The following is a 16,550-nucleotide window of genomic DNA, read 5'->3' on the forward strand; positions in this document are numbered from 1 at the left end:
TAAAGAAAATAGTAATTGTTCTTAGGCTTTCTGTCTGCGGCTCGTGGTGCTTTTGTCAGAGACTTTATCAGCTCTGAAGTACGAGAATGAGCTTCTTTCTCTTTTCTGTATGGGTTGTCTGTCATGAGCAGTGTTCAGGAGGAACTTGTATCAAATGTGATTTCTACTTTGGGGGCTCGATCGCTGCATTTTGCCACGCTTTACCTATTTGAAATGCAGCCAGTTAAGACTTTTACAAGTGGATTGATTTTAAAAACTGCCAAAGATTTATCTGTGCTTTAATAAGATGAAAATGGTAAGCTGAGGCTACAACAGAACTGTTGACTGGAGACTGTGGGTTTCTGTGAGGTTTTCAAGAAGATCATTAATCCGGGTCTATTTCTTCACAGGACAGTCGGCCCAATATGTCAAGACCTCTGATCACTAGATCCCCTGCATCTCCATTGAACAATCAAGGCATCCCCACTCCAGCACAACTCACAAAATCCAACGCACCAGTTCACATTGATGTGGGTGGGCACATGTATACCAGCAGCTTGGCCACGCTTACAAAATATCCTGATTCCAGGTAACTTTAAAAAGATTGTTCTGCATGTCTTTGGCAACTCCTTTTCTTCAATTTCATGCTTGGACGTCCTGGGGCTGTCTTAGAGCGATAAATTTAGTTCCTTTTGTTTCGGAATGAAATTAGGTTTCTTTGTTCATAGGAGGTTAGAGACTGACTTTTCTTTCTCTGATCCACTGTGTTTCAGACAAATGGCATCTTTGCAGATCCCTGTGTTTACATACTAAAACAAAGTAAAAACACTGACTTTCTACCATAGTTTTTTGCCCGGCATACATTCTGTGGTTTATTACAATCAAAAGCTGTACAAATACTGCATTTAAGTCTGAAGTTGGGGGTGTTGGGATATTTGTTTTGTTTCACTTTTTTTTTAACCTTTCACTTTTTTTTTTTTTTTTTTTTTTTGGTCTTTTGGAGACCTTTTTTCCTCTGCTGTCAAAGTATACTCTTAGATGTGTCACATGAGGTTATATGTAACAAAATATAGGACAGCATTAACTTCATACTTTTTATAGCATCTTAGGACTTTTTCAGATAATTAGACTCTTTAATTCTCACATTCTCACTTTATATATCTTCTAAATGGAAAATATGTGGCTTTGGTAACTTAATGGAATTAAGTAATTAGAAAGCTTTTGAATGCATGAGTGAAGGGTTGTATGTATATAGAATAGATGTAATAGAAGTGCAGTTTTAAGAAAACGGGTTCACTGAACATGTAGCATGAGAATGTTTCATAGTGGTAGATAAACATGGCAGGATATTGTAATTCTAAAAGTGGTTATCAGAGGTTGATTGTGTCTGCAGCATTAGTCCATAGCTACTCTAGAATAAGAACTTTTACCTTCATGGTCTTTCCTCACCAGCATATGAGTAGGGGTGGAAGAATATTAAGGCACAGCTCCCCTTTCTCCTCACCCACTTGTACTCCTCTTTCTCAGCTCTGCTCTGCTAAGGCAGAAAAGAAGCTCTGTATAGTATAGTCAGCGTAGGTCTATGGGTTCATAGGAGCAGAAGACCCAAAGGGGTCTCAATGCCCCCTTGATGTGATGACCTTCTGCAGGGAGGTGGCTCAGTCTAACAGGACAGATGGATTAGTGCATGGGGGCTTAGTGGGAGAAGAGCAGTGCAATCTATCAGATCCTTGGCCATAGGCATTTGGCAGCATTGTCACCTTACTAGCACTGAGATCACTTTTTTTGGATGATGATCACATAAATGATTTAAATGGTATTCTCCATCACAATGAGACTTGTAATTCATGTTTTGAGACCTAAAGAAATTAAAGAGAATCTTACAGTGAATGGAAATACTCATGCTAGTCCATGAGAGGATGTCTTGGTGGCATCCTGTCACTCTAGTTGAATCTCAGTTAAGTGGTTCATTTAGAAAGGACCCAGAAAGACAGAAAGATCCTTTCTGCAATTCAAGCAAGCCAATTCTCCTTTTCTGCTTCACGAGCAATTCCCTCTATTAATTATTGTCCTATCACATGACTGATCTCCAGTGTCACCTTTGCCCATTATTTTGAGCTATTTTAGTAACAGCAATTCACAGCTGAAGCATTTATTTAGATAATTTCTTTTGTCTTGCTAAGCTTTTGTTTCCATCAGCTCTTTTTTACTGGGTTGTGGGGAGTGATTTCATGAGTTTCCTGATCCCACAACACTAACTTGCCTTTTCAAAGGGCATAAGGTGCACTTAATGGAGTATGGTTTTGTTCTAAGCGTAGTTTTCACTGCTACTACTGCCTCTGCAGCATTGTCAGCATAGTTTTAAGTAGGACTGGAGCGCTTCTAACACTAAGACCTGACAGTGACAGGAAGAGAGTGGTAAATAAAGGCATGTGAAAGAGAAACAGCTGGACACACGGCCTTTCTTTTAACACTTCAAGGAAGGCCAGGCAGAGAGAACTAATAGAGGCATTGCCAGATGACAGGCCTGCCTTGAGAGATTGAAGCAATGTCTGGAAAAACTCGAACTGTTCTTCGAAAATGGAACCTACCCACATGAAGAATTTTTCTTAGGACCTGGTTGTGTTCAGCTTCTAGGATTGGTTATTATTTAGCATTTCCTCTGTAGCTGGGGTGGTGACGGTGTCTGAAATAGTAGGGAAATGCCTTCCTGCTGTGTATGGCTTCTTACAGTGCAGCAGAAGAGGCTGTTGCTATTAATGCATGCAGCTTCTGTTTGCATGTCGAATTCACCAGGACAGCGTATTTCTTTTTAAGTGCAGAAACTGAAGTATCTTTCCTAAGTGTTTAGTGGCAGTGGAATTTAAACTTAATGCATTCTACATTCAGTTGAGTTATTGTAACACTTTAAAGTGGAAGCTACGCCTCTAGTATCAAAGTCAGTTTAATAAATTAAACATTTTAAAGCTCTCCGAACATAGTGTACAGAAAATCCAAACTCCAAGTTATAGTCATTCTGTTTCAAGTCATTCTGACATGCATTTATGTCTCAGTTCTGACAGAAAGTGTCTTTTGAACCCCTTGATGAGTGAATAATTCCAGCACAGCTATTAGATTCTGGAATTCCCAGTCACTTCCAGAACTTGAGATATTTCTTTTTGCACATCAGTAGCTTCAAAAGAACAATTACTAAACTCGTTTGGATGTCAAGACAGTGGCATGAAGCAATAAGCTGGCAATTACGATACTGTAGTTTGTTTTTAGTCTATGAGATCTTAATTTATTTCCAGTGTTGTGCATGTGTGTGTATGGGGAGTTCTAGGTAGTACCCAGTAACGTTTGGACCTTAATACAGATTGTTCCTCAGAGCCTGACCTGGTCAGTCTGTACTCAACAGACTTTTTTAGCGTGTGTTACTCTTGTCTGAAGTTTTGGTCAACTTTGTTTAATATCTTCTTTTTCCACCAATATCACATTTGTGAACGAGATCAAAACTATGGCAGGGTCTCACAGATCTTTTTGGGTGAGTTGAAGCCTCCTGAGGCTCACTGTCACATGGAGTATTGCTTGTGAAAAATAAGGTCTTGATTATCTTGCCTGAAAGAGCACTGCTCCAGGGATGAGTCAAAGCATAGGTTGCAGGCTCCAGCATCTAACAGGTTGAGACACGAAAGTCATTAGGCTCCTGACTCGTATTACATGTAATCTAAGGGCCAGAAGCCTAAAATGAACCTTTCATCTGTGGGCCAGGTACCAGAGTCATCTTTCTTTGTGAGATTGAAAGGGTGATATCCAAAGCAGCAGTTTTGGAGTCACTATGACTTGCCAGTGTAGAGGAGACCCATCCTGATAGAGCACTTTGTTTGGGAGCGTGTATTGTTCCTTCATCTTTTGGATTTAATAACAGCTGATCTTGTTCCTCTCCATTCTCTTGTTCTTGAACAATACAGTGGGAATTGGAAAGGGTTCCTTAACTAGTACCAGGTAAAGATTTGCAGTTTGCAGGGTACATTTTCCATAATTCTTTTGTTAGATCTCTGAAAGGAATTTATAATTTGATATGTAAAATTCCTACAGACAGGTATCTATCCTTTCCTCCAAAGAAAACCTAGGAAAGATTAGAAAAGCATCTTGCTGCTGATGCTATGTCCCTGCCCCTTCCTATGGAAAGACCACTGTGGGCTTCCCTCAAATGTTCATACAAAGAACACTAGGAATTGAGGCCTAACTGAATTCTGGTCAAAGGCTGGTACCATGAAGCAATTCAGCAGACAAGCAGCTTATCTTCTGCTAGCTTGAATTGAGTAAGTAAGCCTGGAATGAAAAATTCTGAAGCTGAAATAATGCTTACATTTCATTAAAAAAAATAATAATCAGCAGTATAGAATTTAGGGGATCCCAGCTTATATTCCTGCTGTCCTCACAAGGAAGATCCCATATAATCATTGCAGTGCATCAGCAGGCTTCAGGATCTCCCAAGACATCATGCCTCAGACATGATCTCATGCTGCTGAATAAAAAAATTTGCCAGAGCTAGGCTTCATGAAGAGGCAATTGGAATCAGTGTATTTGCCAAGAGGACTTAATGTAAGGTCAATTTGCTGGAAAAAAAAATAGTAGTTTTCTTTAAATGCTTGAGCAGGGACAGATGTCCTTTTGTGCACCTCCCCCCAAGAAGACTGTAAGTTGTGATGCATTCACCCATGTGCAGACTGTTCCTCCTGCTTCTCAGTTGTTAATCAATGGTTATGCATATATCTATGTGAGCTAACCAAACAATGGTGTTTCTACTCTGTGAGGAGTCCTGTGGTTTTGGAATTTGTTTGTTTTGAACTAGATTGTGCAGGATATTTCATAGCACGCTGTTATCTATTAAGAATTTGGGCGCACTGTTTTATTTATGTTTTTAATTGTTTTTATTTTGCAAAGGAAGTTTTCAGATATTAGTCTGTTTTCGACAGCCCAGAGTAAGCCTCATGTTTTTTATTCTGGAGAAGATGGGTACCCTTTCTCATGGTCACCAAGGAGTCTGAGAAAACCAGGTTGAGGTTTTAGCAGAGATCTGATTATGAGCAGAGGAAGCACAGTCCTGTTAGTTCTGATTGTTGAACTTAAGCAGCTTACTCACCTTCTCTCAGTGCATTATCATCTTGCATAAGATCAAACTCTTTGCTTGGAGATGGCATTTCTACACCTTTAAGCTTTAATGCTGTCTGTATGGGAGGTACCAAAAGGTGCTGTGCACCAGGCTAAGACAAAGTCAAACAACTGTCACGACTAAATGGAAAAATGTTTGACTTTGACTCTATGGGGATCAGCTCTCTGCTATCTGCTATCGACTATATCAGCAGTGTGGTCTATCACAAGTTCAAAGCATATGAACTTCTAATTAGTACTGTCCAAGTCACACAGTACAAACCTTTGCATAATTCCAAAACATCAAATTGCCACATCCTGTATTCTCACTGTAGAGTTGAAAGATTTCATCAAAAGCCCTATATATTTTTTCCTTCTACAATCTGTTGGGGCATCTGTTTGCATTGCTACATCTCCCATCTTGAGTTACTCCCTGCATATGAAGGTGGGTTCTTCTTGAATAGTATTTCACAATACTTCCAAATTTCTGCCCAGGGCTATTTCAGGTTTTCATATTAACCAATCCATTCATGTCCCAGTTTTCTTACACAATCTTCCCTCTCAGCCCTCAGGGAAATTAAATTTCACACACCTGGATCTAGTTAGGACACTGGCTTTTTTTGGTTTGTGAGAGTTTCTTTTGCATCAATAGCACAAAATTACTTAGGAGAATGCCCAGACTGTCCTTGGCCTTTATGGGCGAGTTGGGAACAGGGCTTTTCTTTCCTTCATAGGTTACATATGGACATGATAAACTCTTGAGTTAGGTAGGACGACACTGTTCACTTTTTTCAGAGCTTTGGCAGGTTCTGCTGTCTGAATACTGTTCACAGTTCCAGAAGAAGACACTGTCTTTGCCCTTAGTACATACTTATGCAGTTTGCAGCACCATGCTGGAGGCTTCTTTTTGGATAGGAGGTTTGTTGTGGTGGGGTTGTTTCATACTTTGCATAGCACTGCCTCTGCAACACCATCACGAGTGTAGTTGTGCTACCCATTTCCTACTCACCTTGGATGATACCTTCCAAACTATTGTCACATGATGCTAGTAGTTCAAAAACAATAAATACAAAATCTTCTAATTAATTAGCTCTTTTAGTTTTTGGGTTTTTTTGTTTGCTTTTTGCTGTTTTTCTGTTTTTATGAAAATGCTAATAGAATGGGAATTATTACATCCTTCTTCCAGTCCCCCTATTTATGTCCATCTTCTTTGAAGGAGTATCTGTATCAGTGGAACTATTTGGTGATCTTTCTAGAGTAGCGTCATCCAAGCTGTTGAGCTAATACTTCTTAAATCACCACGCTAAAAATCTTATACAGTTTTCTTGCTTCTGCAGGCTGTAAAGAGCCAACTCCCTGAAGAGCTTTGAACGTAGTTATGCACTAGCTCAGGCAGTTTCCTTGATGTGAGTGGTCCAGGCAGCAGCATTTTTTTTTTTCTTTTCTTTTTTTTTTAAATATTTTGTAACATTCCTAGCAGGGGGGAATGGATAGAACAGGTAGGTATTGGCTCAGTTTAATTTTTGCCTGGCTTGCTCGTCTAGTTATTCACCTTTTATATTTTGTCATTTGATATCTGCATGGTATTGTGGTAAGTGAAAAAGAAATATGTTGAGTCCATTACTGACTTGTTGTGTGGCCCAAGATTGGCTTAACTTTGAGGTTTTGTTGCTTCCTGACAAAGTTAACAAAAAAGGCAATTTGTAAAATGCTTTGGGATGATGATTGAATGTGTGAAAGATTGCTAACTCTATGCATAAATGTTTACAGATACCAGGAGCTGTGCTAGAAACAGCTGACGAGGTTGGAATCATCAGGAGCATGTATCAGTAAAAAATGAAATGCTGATTCAGAAAGACCATATGGAGTACAGTTAGTCCAGCACTGTTTAAAACTTTTGTGCTGTCATCTGCTGTTTCTTACTCCTAGGCTGCTGGTCTGTGCTTTGTTCTGGTCGCTGTAACCAACTGTACAAATCTGGGGGAAAATAGAACAGTGAATGATAGTGCCTATTTCAAGAAATTTATAGAATTTTCGCAACTGATATTGTGAAGAGAAATCTTTTGTAACACACGTTTGTCAATAAAGAGCTCAGAGGGGTATTTTCTGGTTGAAGATTAATTGTATCTCTAGGTGCATATATTGAGCTCAAGATACATATTGACCTCACTTTGTCTCAATTAATGATCACCACGGGTCAGACATCACTGTCACCTTGGTAGGAGTGAATATTTTCTGAATCTTAGTCCTGTACTATATTTGCCTTGCAAGGTCAGCAAGTCATTGCTGTTGCTTGTGGCTAGTGACTGGGTGAAAGAAACAGTATCATCAGTTTGGAAGGTTTTCACATTGTGTGGTCAGTAACTGGTAGTGAGTAATCACTGAACCATCGAGTTCATGTCTTTATGTTTTAAGTGTTACTAAAATTGTTTTGGTATGTTAGTTGTTTGGTTGATTAAAAATGGTGTTTTCTACTTGTTATATGCTTGTGTACTCAAATATCTAATATAATAGTGAAATCAAGATAGTGGATAGTGGGCATATGGAGACTGATAAAAAGTAAATGTACGAACTTCGTATTACAGGGTTCATGCCATGCTCTTATCCATGGCTGCATGAGTATGATAGTGCAGATGAAAATATTCAGGAGAATAAATTTGTATATTCAGGAGCATTACAAAGCGAAAGGTTTTGTCCCCTTATTTCTGAGGCCTCTGAGTCAGCAAATCTTTGTCTTGAGGGAAAAGAAGGTTGGAATCCATATTGTCAGCAGGGTTCAGAGGTCTGTTTACTAGTAGGCCTGTGTGAGGTCATATGGTTTGGATTGAGATGGCAATCCAAAAGAGGAGGGATGTCAGTAACTACTTTTGTAGGGTCTGTACATTGAGAAATCTTCTCTTTGCCAAGACTTGATACCAGCCCCATGATTGGAAATGTTTTAGTGAGAAGCAGTTTGTTGTAGCATTTGGACTTCTGTGCTCAGTAGCATGGCTTCTTAAACCAGCCTAAAGGCATCCAAGCAGTATTTCTCATTTGAAATAGCCAAGAAAATTCTCAGGAAAAATAAAAGGGTGCTGAGTCTGTGGGTTGTGCTTTTCTGATAAGGACAAGCCCATTAGAAACTGAGGTGGCTGCTTCCTGCTTGGCACTGAAGGATTTGGCTTATTGGTCATTCTGGTTGGGTCTAGATCTCAGTAACAGCCTTGAGGCTCACTGCTTTGCTTTTTGTTTTGCTGTACCCAATTCTTGCACTCAGGAACCTCTCTCTAATGTTAGCATTAGATTCAGATCCTGCTCCTTCATAAATTATGTGTGCTTCATTGGTCTTTCATAAATTGCAGTGCAGTTGCTAAGCAAATTGGTGTCTCATATAGGTAGGTAGATAATTGCTGAAGTAAACATTTGACCTCCAGTTTCACCATCAACACCTAGCCACCTATTGGGTATGTTTGGAGCTTTAGGACATAGATTCTGATTTCCGTCTTCTTTCTTTCTGGTGACAATCAACTTTCCTGACGGATTTCTTGTATACAAGCCTGTTTGCCATTTGGGGATATGTTTGTATAGAAATTTGGGAAAACTGTTTAGGTTATCTGCATTCTTTCTAACACAAACAAGGGTTATGCCTTATAGTGTGTTGGCCTGGGGGTTGTCACCTGTTCCTGTTATGAGAGCATGCCTTCTAACTTAGCTGGTTTAGAGTGTATTCAAATGCAGGTGTGTCATAACCAGACACCTGTCATCTGACGAGCTTTAGTTCTCCTTTGTCATTCATTCTCAGTCTTTATTTTCTCTCAGTCTTTAGCTTTCAAGATGTTGCAGTCTCTTCAGCTGCATCTTCAATCCCCTTTCAGCTCCAAGCACTGAGCCTAATTTTGTCACCTCAATTCCCTCCTTCCTTTTGTGTCATTTCTTCTTCACCTACATTTTTCTGTCTCTGTCAGAAGGGATTGAAGCTCACAAAGGTCAAAACTGATCTTTACCTGATCAGATCAAGTCACATTGCCTCCTTCTTGTCCATTACTCTCCATGCACCCTTGGGTCTCTGGCTTCTGTTAATGGTGAGCTTCCCGAGAGGACTTAAACAGCCAGTATATTTTATGGTTATATCATATGCTTTCTCTTGTAGTAACAGCAGTTCAGAGGATGCTGTGAGATTCATTGATATTGATCTCTTCCATTGAATCTTTGAATTGATAATCAGAATAATGTGTTACCAACTGTGGTGTGTATGTTAGCTTAGATCCAGCACTGTTGTCTCTGGACTTCATTTGGACAGTTCTCCAGGCTTTTTTGAGGCACTTTCTGCTTGCCTCAGAGACGTGAGGGGCTCCTATAACAGTCTGAAGGCGTTTAAGCTGAGCTGGGAGCTGATTCTTGTGGTCTGCTTTGAAGGGAATTTAAGAACGCAGTGGTCACCTTTGCACCCAGTCCTGCTGTGCAGCATGGTCTGCGGAGACTCAAAGCAATATGGTACAACATTCTTCCTGGACTCGTTTATCCTGCTTCCAGCTAACTCAGCTGAGCTGCCTCAGGTACCCAAGCTAATTACTGCAGACCGATCTTCTGGATTTCTACGCACTACTGCGTTCTGCAGTACAGGCACTCAGTAAAAGGAGAGCAACACTGGCAACTCAGTTTTTGTGAATCAACTTCATGAGGAGGTAAAAGAAGCGGAAAGGAAGGGTAATAGAAAGATACAGATACATTTTTTTTTTCATGAGATGGCATACCAAAGCAATATTAAATGCAGCGGGAGCATACTTCAGTAGTTCATCAATTTATAAAGACAGAAATTAATTCTACTTCCTCGACCCCACTGGGTTTTCATGTTAAAATGTGACTTGTCTGTCAGTCAAATGGTAGGCATAATTGTTCTTTAAGTGACCTATTAAAATACCATTCCTTTTAATTAAAATTTGTATTTGTGCTCTTGCGCACCCTGTATCCAAACTGTTAAAGCCCTTCTTGTGCAAGGTGCATTGCAGGTAGGGAGCTGTGGGACATGCATAAAATGAGAGGAGTGACGAATGTCCCAGTGCAGCAAAATGAGGCTTGCCTTCGGCTCCAGCTGGCGGGGAGGGAGATGGAGGGATAAGAAGCATCTCCCAGCACCGCACCCAAGCTCTCTGCATTCCTTGCCTAAGACATTGCTCGTAGTTACTACTTGTGGCATAGAAAGTTATAGCGCAGAGCATTTCCCATAAGTGTGTCACTTCAGAGCAAATGATAGATTACATTCTTCCACACCCCAGAAGTATTCTTTGTGCTGTAATTAAAAAATAAACATTGCGACATTGAATTGGAAATATTTTCTGCCATACAGTGAATTTGTTTTGTTAGGTTGCCTGGGTGTAATTGCAACAATGTCAGGGTATTAAAACCTTGTCACGAGGTAATGGTTTCCTGCCGCTACGCGGTGCCAAGGACTGCTTAGCTTAGCAGCAGTATTGCTGCTTATCTCCATCGGTGGTGATTATTTTGCTTCTGTGGAACTTTTTTTGCTTATTTTGTTGCCCATATGCATGCTATAAATCACACGTGTGAGCGAATGCTAACCACAGACCTTCAAGAGTGGGAAGCAGCGCCGTGCCAGAACACAGCAGGACTGGGAGATGCTCCCAGTTTGCCCAAACTTGTAAGCGATCTGAGGGGAGGCCTCCCAAAACGGAGCTTTGCCGGCCCCTCTTGCCCACCTCAAAATTGATTCTTCTTAAACAGTTCAGAGGGCCCTGGGGGCCTCATGGCTTGCATAAAAAATGAAAGTCCTTCCTGTCTTAGAGCAGTGCATGCAGTCAATAACAAAGGAGAAAAATGATCTTTTAAGTGTATCCCATTGAATCCATTATCTTGAGGGCCCGTGTGCAATGCTTCATCAAAACATCATCATCTGGGTGATACATGGGGAGGGAGCGAGGCAGCATTCAGGGAATTCAGAGAAGCATTGGTGGTACAGTCAGTGCCACAGGACAGGCTAAATATGATGTGAGCCAGAAAATGAGAGCTGCAACAAAACTGATATGTTCCTCTTTATAACAAATGGATTTCATATTATACATATTTGAGACGCAAACAAATTGTTCAGGAAAAGTTTGGAATGCTTCTTGTGTAGGTAGGAAAGCCCTGTTGGGCATCTCTTACAATAATTGCTCTGGTTTAGATCAGAATACAAACTTTCTGATTTTGGGGGGGATTTTTTTGCATCACAATGATAATATGAGGGAGGAAAGAAAAGGGAAAAAAAAGAGTATTTGGTGTGCTGCCAGTGCATTCTATCCTTGTTTTGTCAGGTTGTCAATGGGTGAGACTCAGTATCATGGGCTAAATTGGTGCTGAACTTCAGGTTCTTGTGAGTGTGTCACAACTGTTACTTCTTAAATATTGGCATTTTTAAAATGTTTTGCATGCCTTTAGTAATTATTTGTATGTTTTTCTTTGAAAAGTAAGCATGACAGGAAGACCTTTGCTTTTAGCTGTTCTGAGTTTGCAGCGTTTACTGCAGACTGGTGTGTTTTACCAGATTCCATGTTTAGCAGCTGAATTTTTGCAGTCATTGTTTCCATACTGCTAATAATAAGCACTTTGTTAGATCCTATGAAATAAAAGACAGATGCCATCAGATTCATTTCCAGTAATCAGTAGTACCAATGATCGAAAAAAGACATTTTTGGAGGTCAGATGCAATGGGGAGGGGAAAGAAAAAGTTTTCCAGAAAGCAGCTGACCCATCAATCTTAAATCCTTCAGGGTGTCTTCCATTTCCTTCGGTGAAAGGTTTGCTTAAATAAACTGAGCAGTAGGCAACGGGTGTGTGCTTTTACACAACATCCACCCAGGTACATTGCTGGCCACGGTGATCCTAAAGGCAGAGTGCCGTCAACATTCCTAATTGGTTATTACCCAATAACACACACCCTCGAGTGTCTTGGGACTGCAAAACACTTTTTACCTAGCCTTCCTACATGAATAATGAAAACTTCAAATATTCATCCAATTATATTCAGCTTCTCTCTTGACTAAGGGTTGCCAAATGCAATTGGACATACTTCTGACATAGAATTTCAGGCTGTATCTGTGTTGGAAGGGCTTAGTCATAATTCTTGACTTCTGGGGAGAGATTAGATAACACCGTGATGGTAATTTCTCCAGCCTGAAAACCTATTGTTTATTCACTTTTGCTACTTATTCTGGTTTAGTAGCAGTATAATTGCAGAATTTAAAAAAAATGTTTTTTAATTTTATACTTGGAGCTTGTCACATGGAACAGCACAAGTTCCATTTGAAGCAATAAGACAATTTCCTTGTTCTCCAAGTGCTGCTGATACAGCTGCATAACTGAAGTCACCGGCAAGCATTTGAAAGGCAGATGGTTATTTTTCATAGAGCTATTTTGTATTGGTTTTCATCTCTTAGGTTTTCAATTCATTTTGCTGTCAATCGTGATTGGCTCCCAGTCTCTTATTTTAAAACGGATTTTTCTTAAGTCTTGCTACCATGTTGTTATAGGTGGAGTAGCCTGAGCAATGGTAGCAGGAAAGATGCTTCCCTGCTTGCTTTTGCTGTGACTGAATTCATGGAAAAGGATGAAGAGAAAAGCTGCTGCTTTTCAGTGGCTAATGCCTATTTGGATGCTCTGCTTTTTGTCAGGCATTCTCATTTTTCCAGCTTCTAATATTGTTGTCTCATAAAGCCGGGCCCTGGGCCATGCCTTTCATACTGGCCTTTCCCTTCTTAGTAGCTAACCCAGATAAACTCATCAGCAGAGCTACAATTGCGCTTTCCCCTTTCCCCATTGGATTAATGGCGCAGCTCCCTGTGACTGAGTGGATGCTGCTCTCTGAGCTGCAGAGGTCTGGTTCCAGGTGAGCCTCTAATTCTTCACTCTAGACACAGAAATAACAGCCCTAATCAGGTGTGTTTCATGTGTCTCTTTGGTGGGCTTAACAAAAGGAGAGGTGAAAAGGATGTGTGTCAAGCGTTGGTTTGAAAATAGAAACAGCTGGTAGGGCTGCAACTTTCCATTGCAATTAGCCTCCATCTAGGTCACAGTATTATCTATGGAAATGTGAAATAGCTAGCTATGCAAGAGGTGTGAGTCCTTCCTTCTTTTTACTGAGAGGGCCTGAAAACATGAAAGGTCATAGGAAATGATGGAGAACACATTCCAGGCATCAGTGCCATGCCAAAATCACAAAGCGGTATGGTGGGACGTTTTTCATTTGTAGAATCATATTGGCCATGTTGTTTCCAGTCCCATCCCAAGCTGCGGGAGGACAGCAACACTGTGTGATCCAGGCTGCTCCTTGTGGGAAGGCCTGCACCAGGAGCCCATGGTCCTGCATTCTGCCCTGTTGTGCAGCACTGTGGAAGGGCTCTGCCCCTCGAGTTGCATGCTTGAGTCTCTTTGCAGGCTGCTACCACTGGAGAGGCTGTGCACAGAACAAAATGAACGGGGTGGGGTCTGGAAAAACAGGGCCAGTGAAACCCAGTGCCAGTAAAGGTCACATCTCTTGCAGTACGTTGCTGACTAAATGTATGTACGAAATGAGGGCATATCCATCACAGCACAGAGGGTTTATTTTCCTCATCGGTGTGCTAATGTTGTTGTGCCGTAGTAACAAAACATTTATGGGGCGACACGGGCAGAGCCAGCGGTCATTATGGGCTCTGCACCTCACAACATTCCTATTCCACAGGTCAAAAGCAAAATCCCTTGTTTGTCTTCTCTGTGTGTCCAGTGATAATAAATTATAAGCCATCAGCGTGCTCTGAAAGTGAGATGGAGGATTTAACTCTGCCTGTGTTCTCAGACTGTACGGAGCTGGCATGTTCTTGGCTGACTTTGATGCTATGGAGAAACCGGAGCTGCCATCTGCAGTGACACAGTAGTGGTTCCTGCACCACTTGGAGTTTTTTAGCGGAGGATTTCCCACAGGGATCAACCAGACTTTGAAGCATAGTGGGGAAATACTCCTTCCTCCTGACAAGCCATCAGGCAGCACTTCTCCCTGATCCCTACAGGCAGATGTGGCAGAGCTCTTTCCTCACAGCTGGGACTGTGTCCCTGCTAGGGGTCTGAACATCCAAGCAGTTCAGTATGGGTTTATGTCACTCAGAGGCAGCAGGCTCTGTCACAAATCACCTTTGTGAGTGTTGGCACTGCTGCTGCAAAAGTGGGTGGTAGAGAACAGCACTATAGGTTTCCCTCATTGAGGTCTGCATGGCTAATGCAAATACAGACTTTCTTGGACTTGGTGGTTAGCAAGAGAGTACAGAGAATTTGATGGTCTTGATTCATAGTTGGCGTTGCTTGTTTTGAAAGACATTATGATCAACAGATTGTGCTAATTGGCTTCTGCCTGCCTTTGAACTCTACGAAAAGTAGGCTTTCAGAAAGGTGTGGAAAATGATCTTTACCTTCACATGGCCTCAAACCATTTATTGCAGCCCCAGCAGCTTTTGGAGCGGTGGCAGTGGAGAGCTTTGATGAAAAAGCACAGCTTTTGATTATCCCAAACTATTTTTGGGCTTCTGCACCTTTCGATAACGTGGTTCTGTAGATCTCCTCTAAAGATAGTAGAAAACAATTATATCTATGCCCTGTGGTGAGGCAAGACAAAAAAAAATCAGAAGTCTAACAAAACACCTGGATTTCTGCTAAATTAAAATTTTATTACATTCAAGAATAGAGCAAAAAGTATCAGTATTAAGTAGCTACACAAATGGAGGAGCTAATGCAAGGTTGTTGTAACATGTTTTATTTCCAGGGAGCACAGAGAGGAAGAGGACATTTTGGAATAGTTTGTCCTTGAAAATGCTTGTACTGGAACTGATATTATTCTTCAAAATGATACTTTGAGATTCAGGATTTTTCTAACTGCATTGTTAGGTCTTTTCCATGTTGTTAGTTAGGGACGTGCAGCCTTGTGGACACATAACCCATGTTGGTTGTTCAGTTTTTTTGAGTTGCACTCATTAGTGCAAGCTGCAAGGAGAGTGATGCAGCTGTACCAATGTCCAGAGACGAGGGCAGATACAGTATGGAAATGTCTTTTAGGTGATGCCTTCTCCCCACACCCCTTTCTTTAATCCAAGTGTGGTTAATACCATTCTGTCTTTTTAAAGAAAGGTTTCAAATTAGTGTACAAAAAAAAAAAACAAATTAGCGAAAATTTATAGATTCATGCAGTAGAGTACTCCATAGGCAACATCTAGCTGCTTGTTTAAAAGCAGTGCTCAGCTTTCCAGGAGAGCAATGTCTTGTTTATTATCAACCTGGTATTGCCACAAGGAAATTTTGGCTGTTGTGCTCTGCTGGTTTCTACCAGTAAGGTCTGATCATCCTGTGGGCAGGAAACTCTTGCCTTCACGTGGGCAGCTAGCACCCATGTATGGTTCCTGTGAGACTTCCCTGTGCTTTTCCCAGTCCTCCAGGGATTCCAGAGATGCCCTTGAGCATCCCAAATGGCACCAGGAGCCTGCAATTTGGCAGCTGAATTGCATCCTGGCTCTCCCACTTTGAAAGCATTGTGATATGACATTTAGTTTTGATGTGTGATACTTCTGAGGGTTTTGTCAGCTGAAATTATGCTGTTTTCACGTGTTGATTAATTATTTCTCATGTCCTTATTTATGGGCTTATATTGCTTCTATACTGTATCTCCGTCCTTTTCTTTTCTTCCTTCTTTACCTCCTCCACAGAAATACGTCTTATGTACTGTTGGGTTTGGTATGGCTGCAGGGATTATTACACCATGGCAGCATCTAATTTAATAAACAATAAAGCCACTGTTTTGTACATGTAAAGTTTGTCAATGGAGGTAATGTTATCTGTGTGCTTTTTAACACCCCCACCACCAGTAGAGTATTCAGGTGTGGCTTTGGCATTTCTAACCAATGCATTAAGCATTTTTTATTGCTCAGAGCCACTGTCTAAGCTGTCTGAGGTGGACTTTCCCGTCCTCTTAACTGATTAGCATGCAGGTTTTGTATCAACTGATTTGGTTAATAGTGTGATTTTCCTAGTTGCTGAAATGCTTACATCATTTCGACCTCTAGCGTGGAAGCAGTTAAACATGTAAATGTATGAGAATAAATTAGGCAGGTGTAAGCACGTCTCTCTGTGTAGGCACATGGGTGTCCACACTAGGAATCAGTGCAGTGCAATTGTAATGCATGTAAGCTAGAGTTAATCAGAACAATAGCAGCACATGGCCCTGTGTTCTCATAGTAAATTCTGTATGTCCACACCTTCCTTGCTTCTATTGTTCCTGCTCACATGCTATCTGGATTGCTTTTCTCAAGGAATTTGTAACCTGAGCTGTTAACCTGGAAGTACAGTGCTCAGTTCAGGTGGAGGAACGTAGTAACACTTTACATGGTAAAGCAGAACACGAATGCTCAAGAGACGTAAACGTGTTACTGCGTAGTTGGCCT

The 16,550-nt window shown here is 41.0% G+C and overlaps 1 protein-coding gene across 1 annotated transcript in view; it reads left to right on the forward strand.

The window, feature by feature from the left end:
- Positions 1 to 404: 404 nt before the first annotated feature.
- The window catches only part of KCTD1 (potassium channel tetramerization domain containing 1), a gene marked incomplete at both ends in the record, with an annotated part of 31,550 nt that continues 15,404 nt past the window's right edge, over positions 405 to 16,550 (forward strand). Inside the window, one exon of the mRNA XM_079533969.1 lies at positions 405 to 568. Coding sequence (XP_079390095.1) covers positions 405 to 568 — 164 coding nt within the window. The remainder of the gene's footprint in view (positions 569 to 16,550) is intronic.

Source organism: Tetrao urogallus (genome assembly GCF_951394365.1).
Source record: "Tetrao urogallus genome assembly, chromosome: 3".
Lineage (NCBI taxonomy): Eukaryota > Metazoa > Chordata > Aves > Galliformes > Phasianidae > Tetrao > Tetrao urogallus.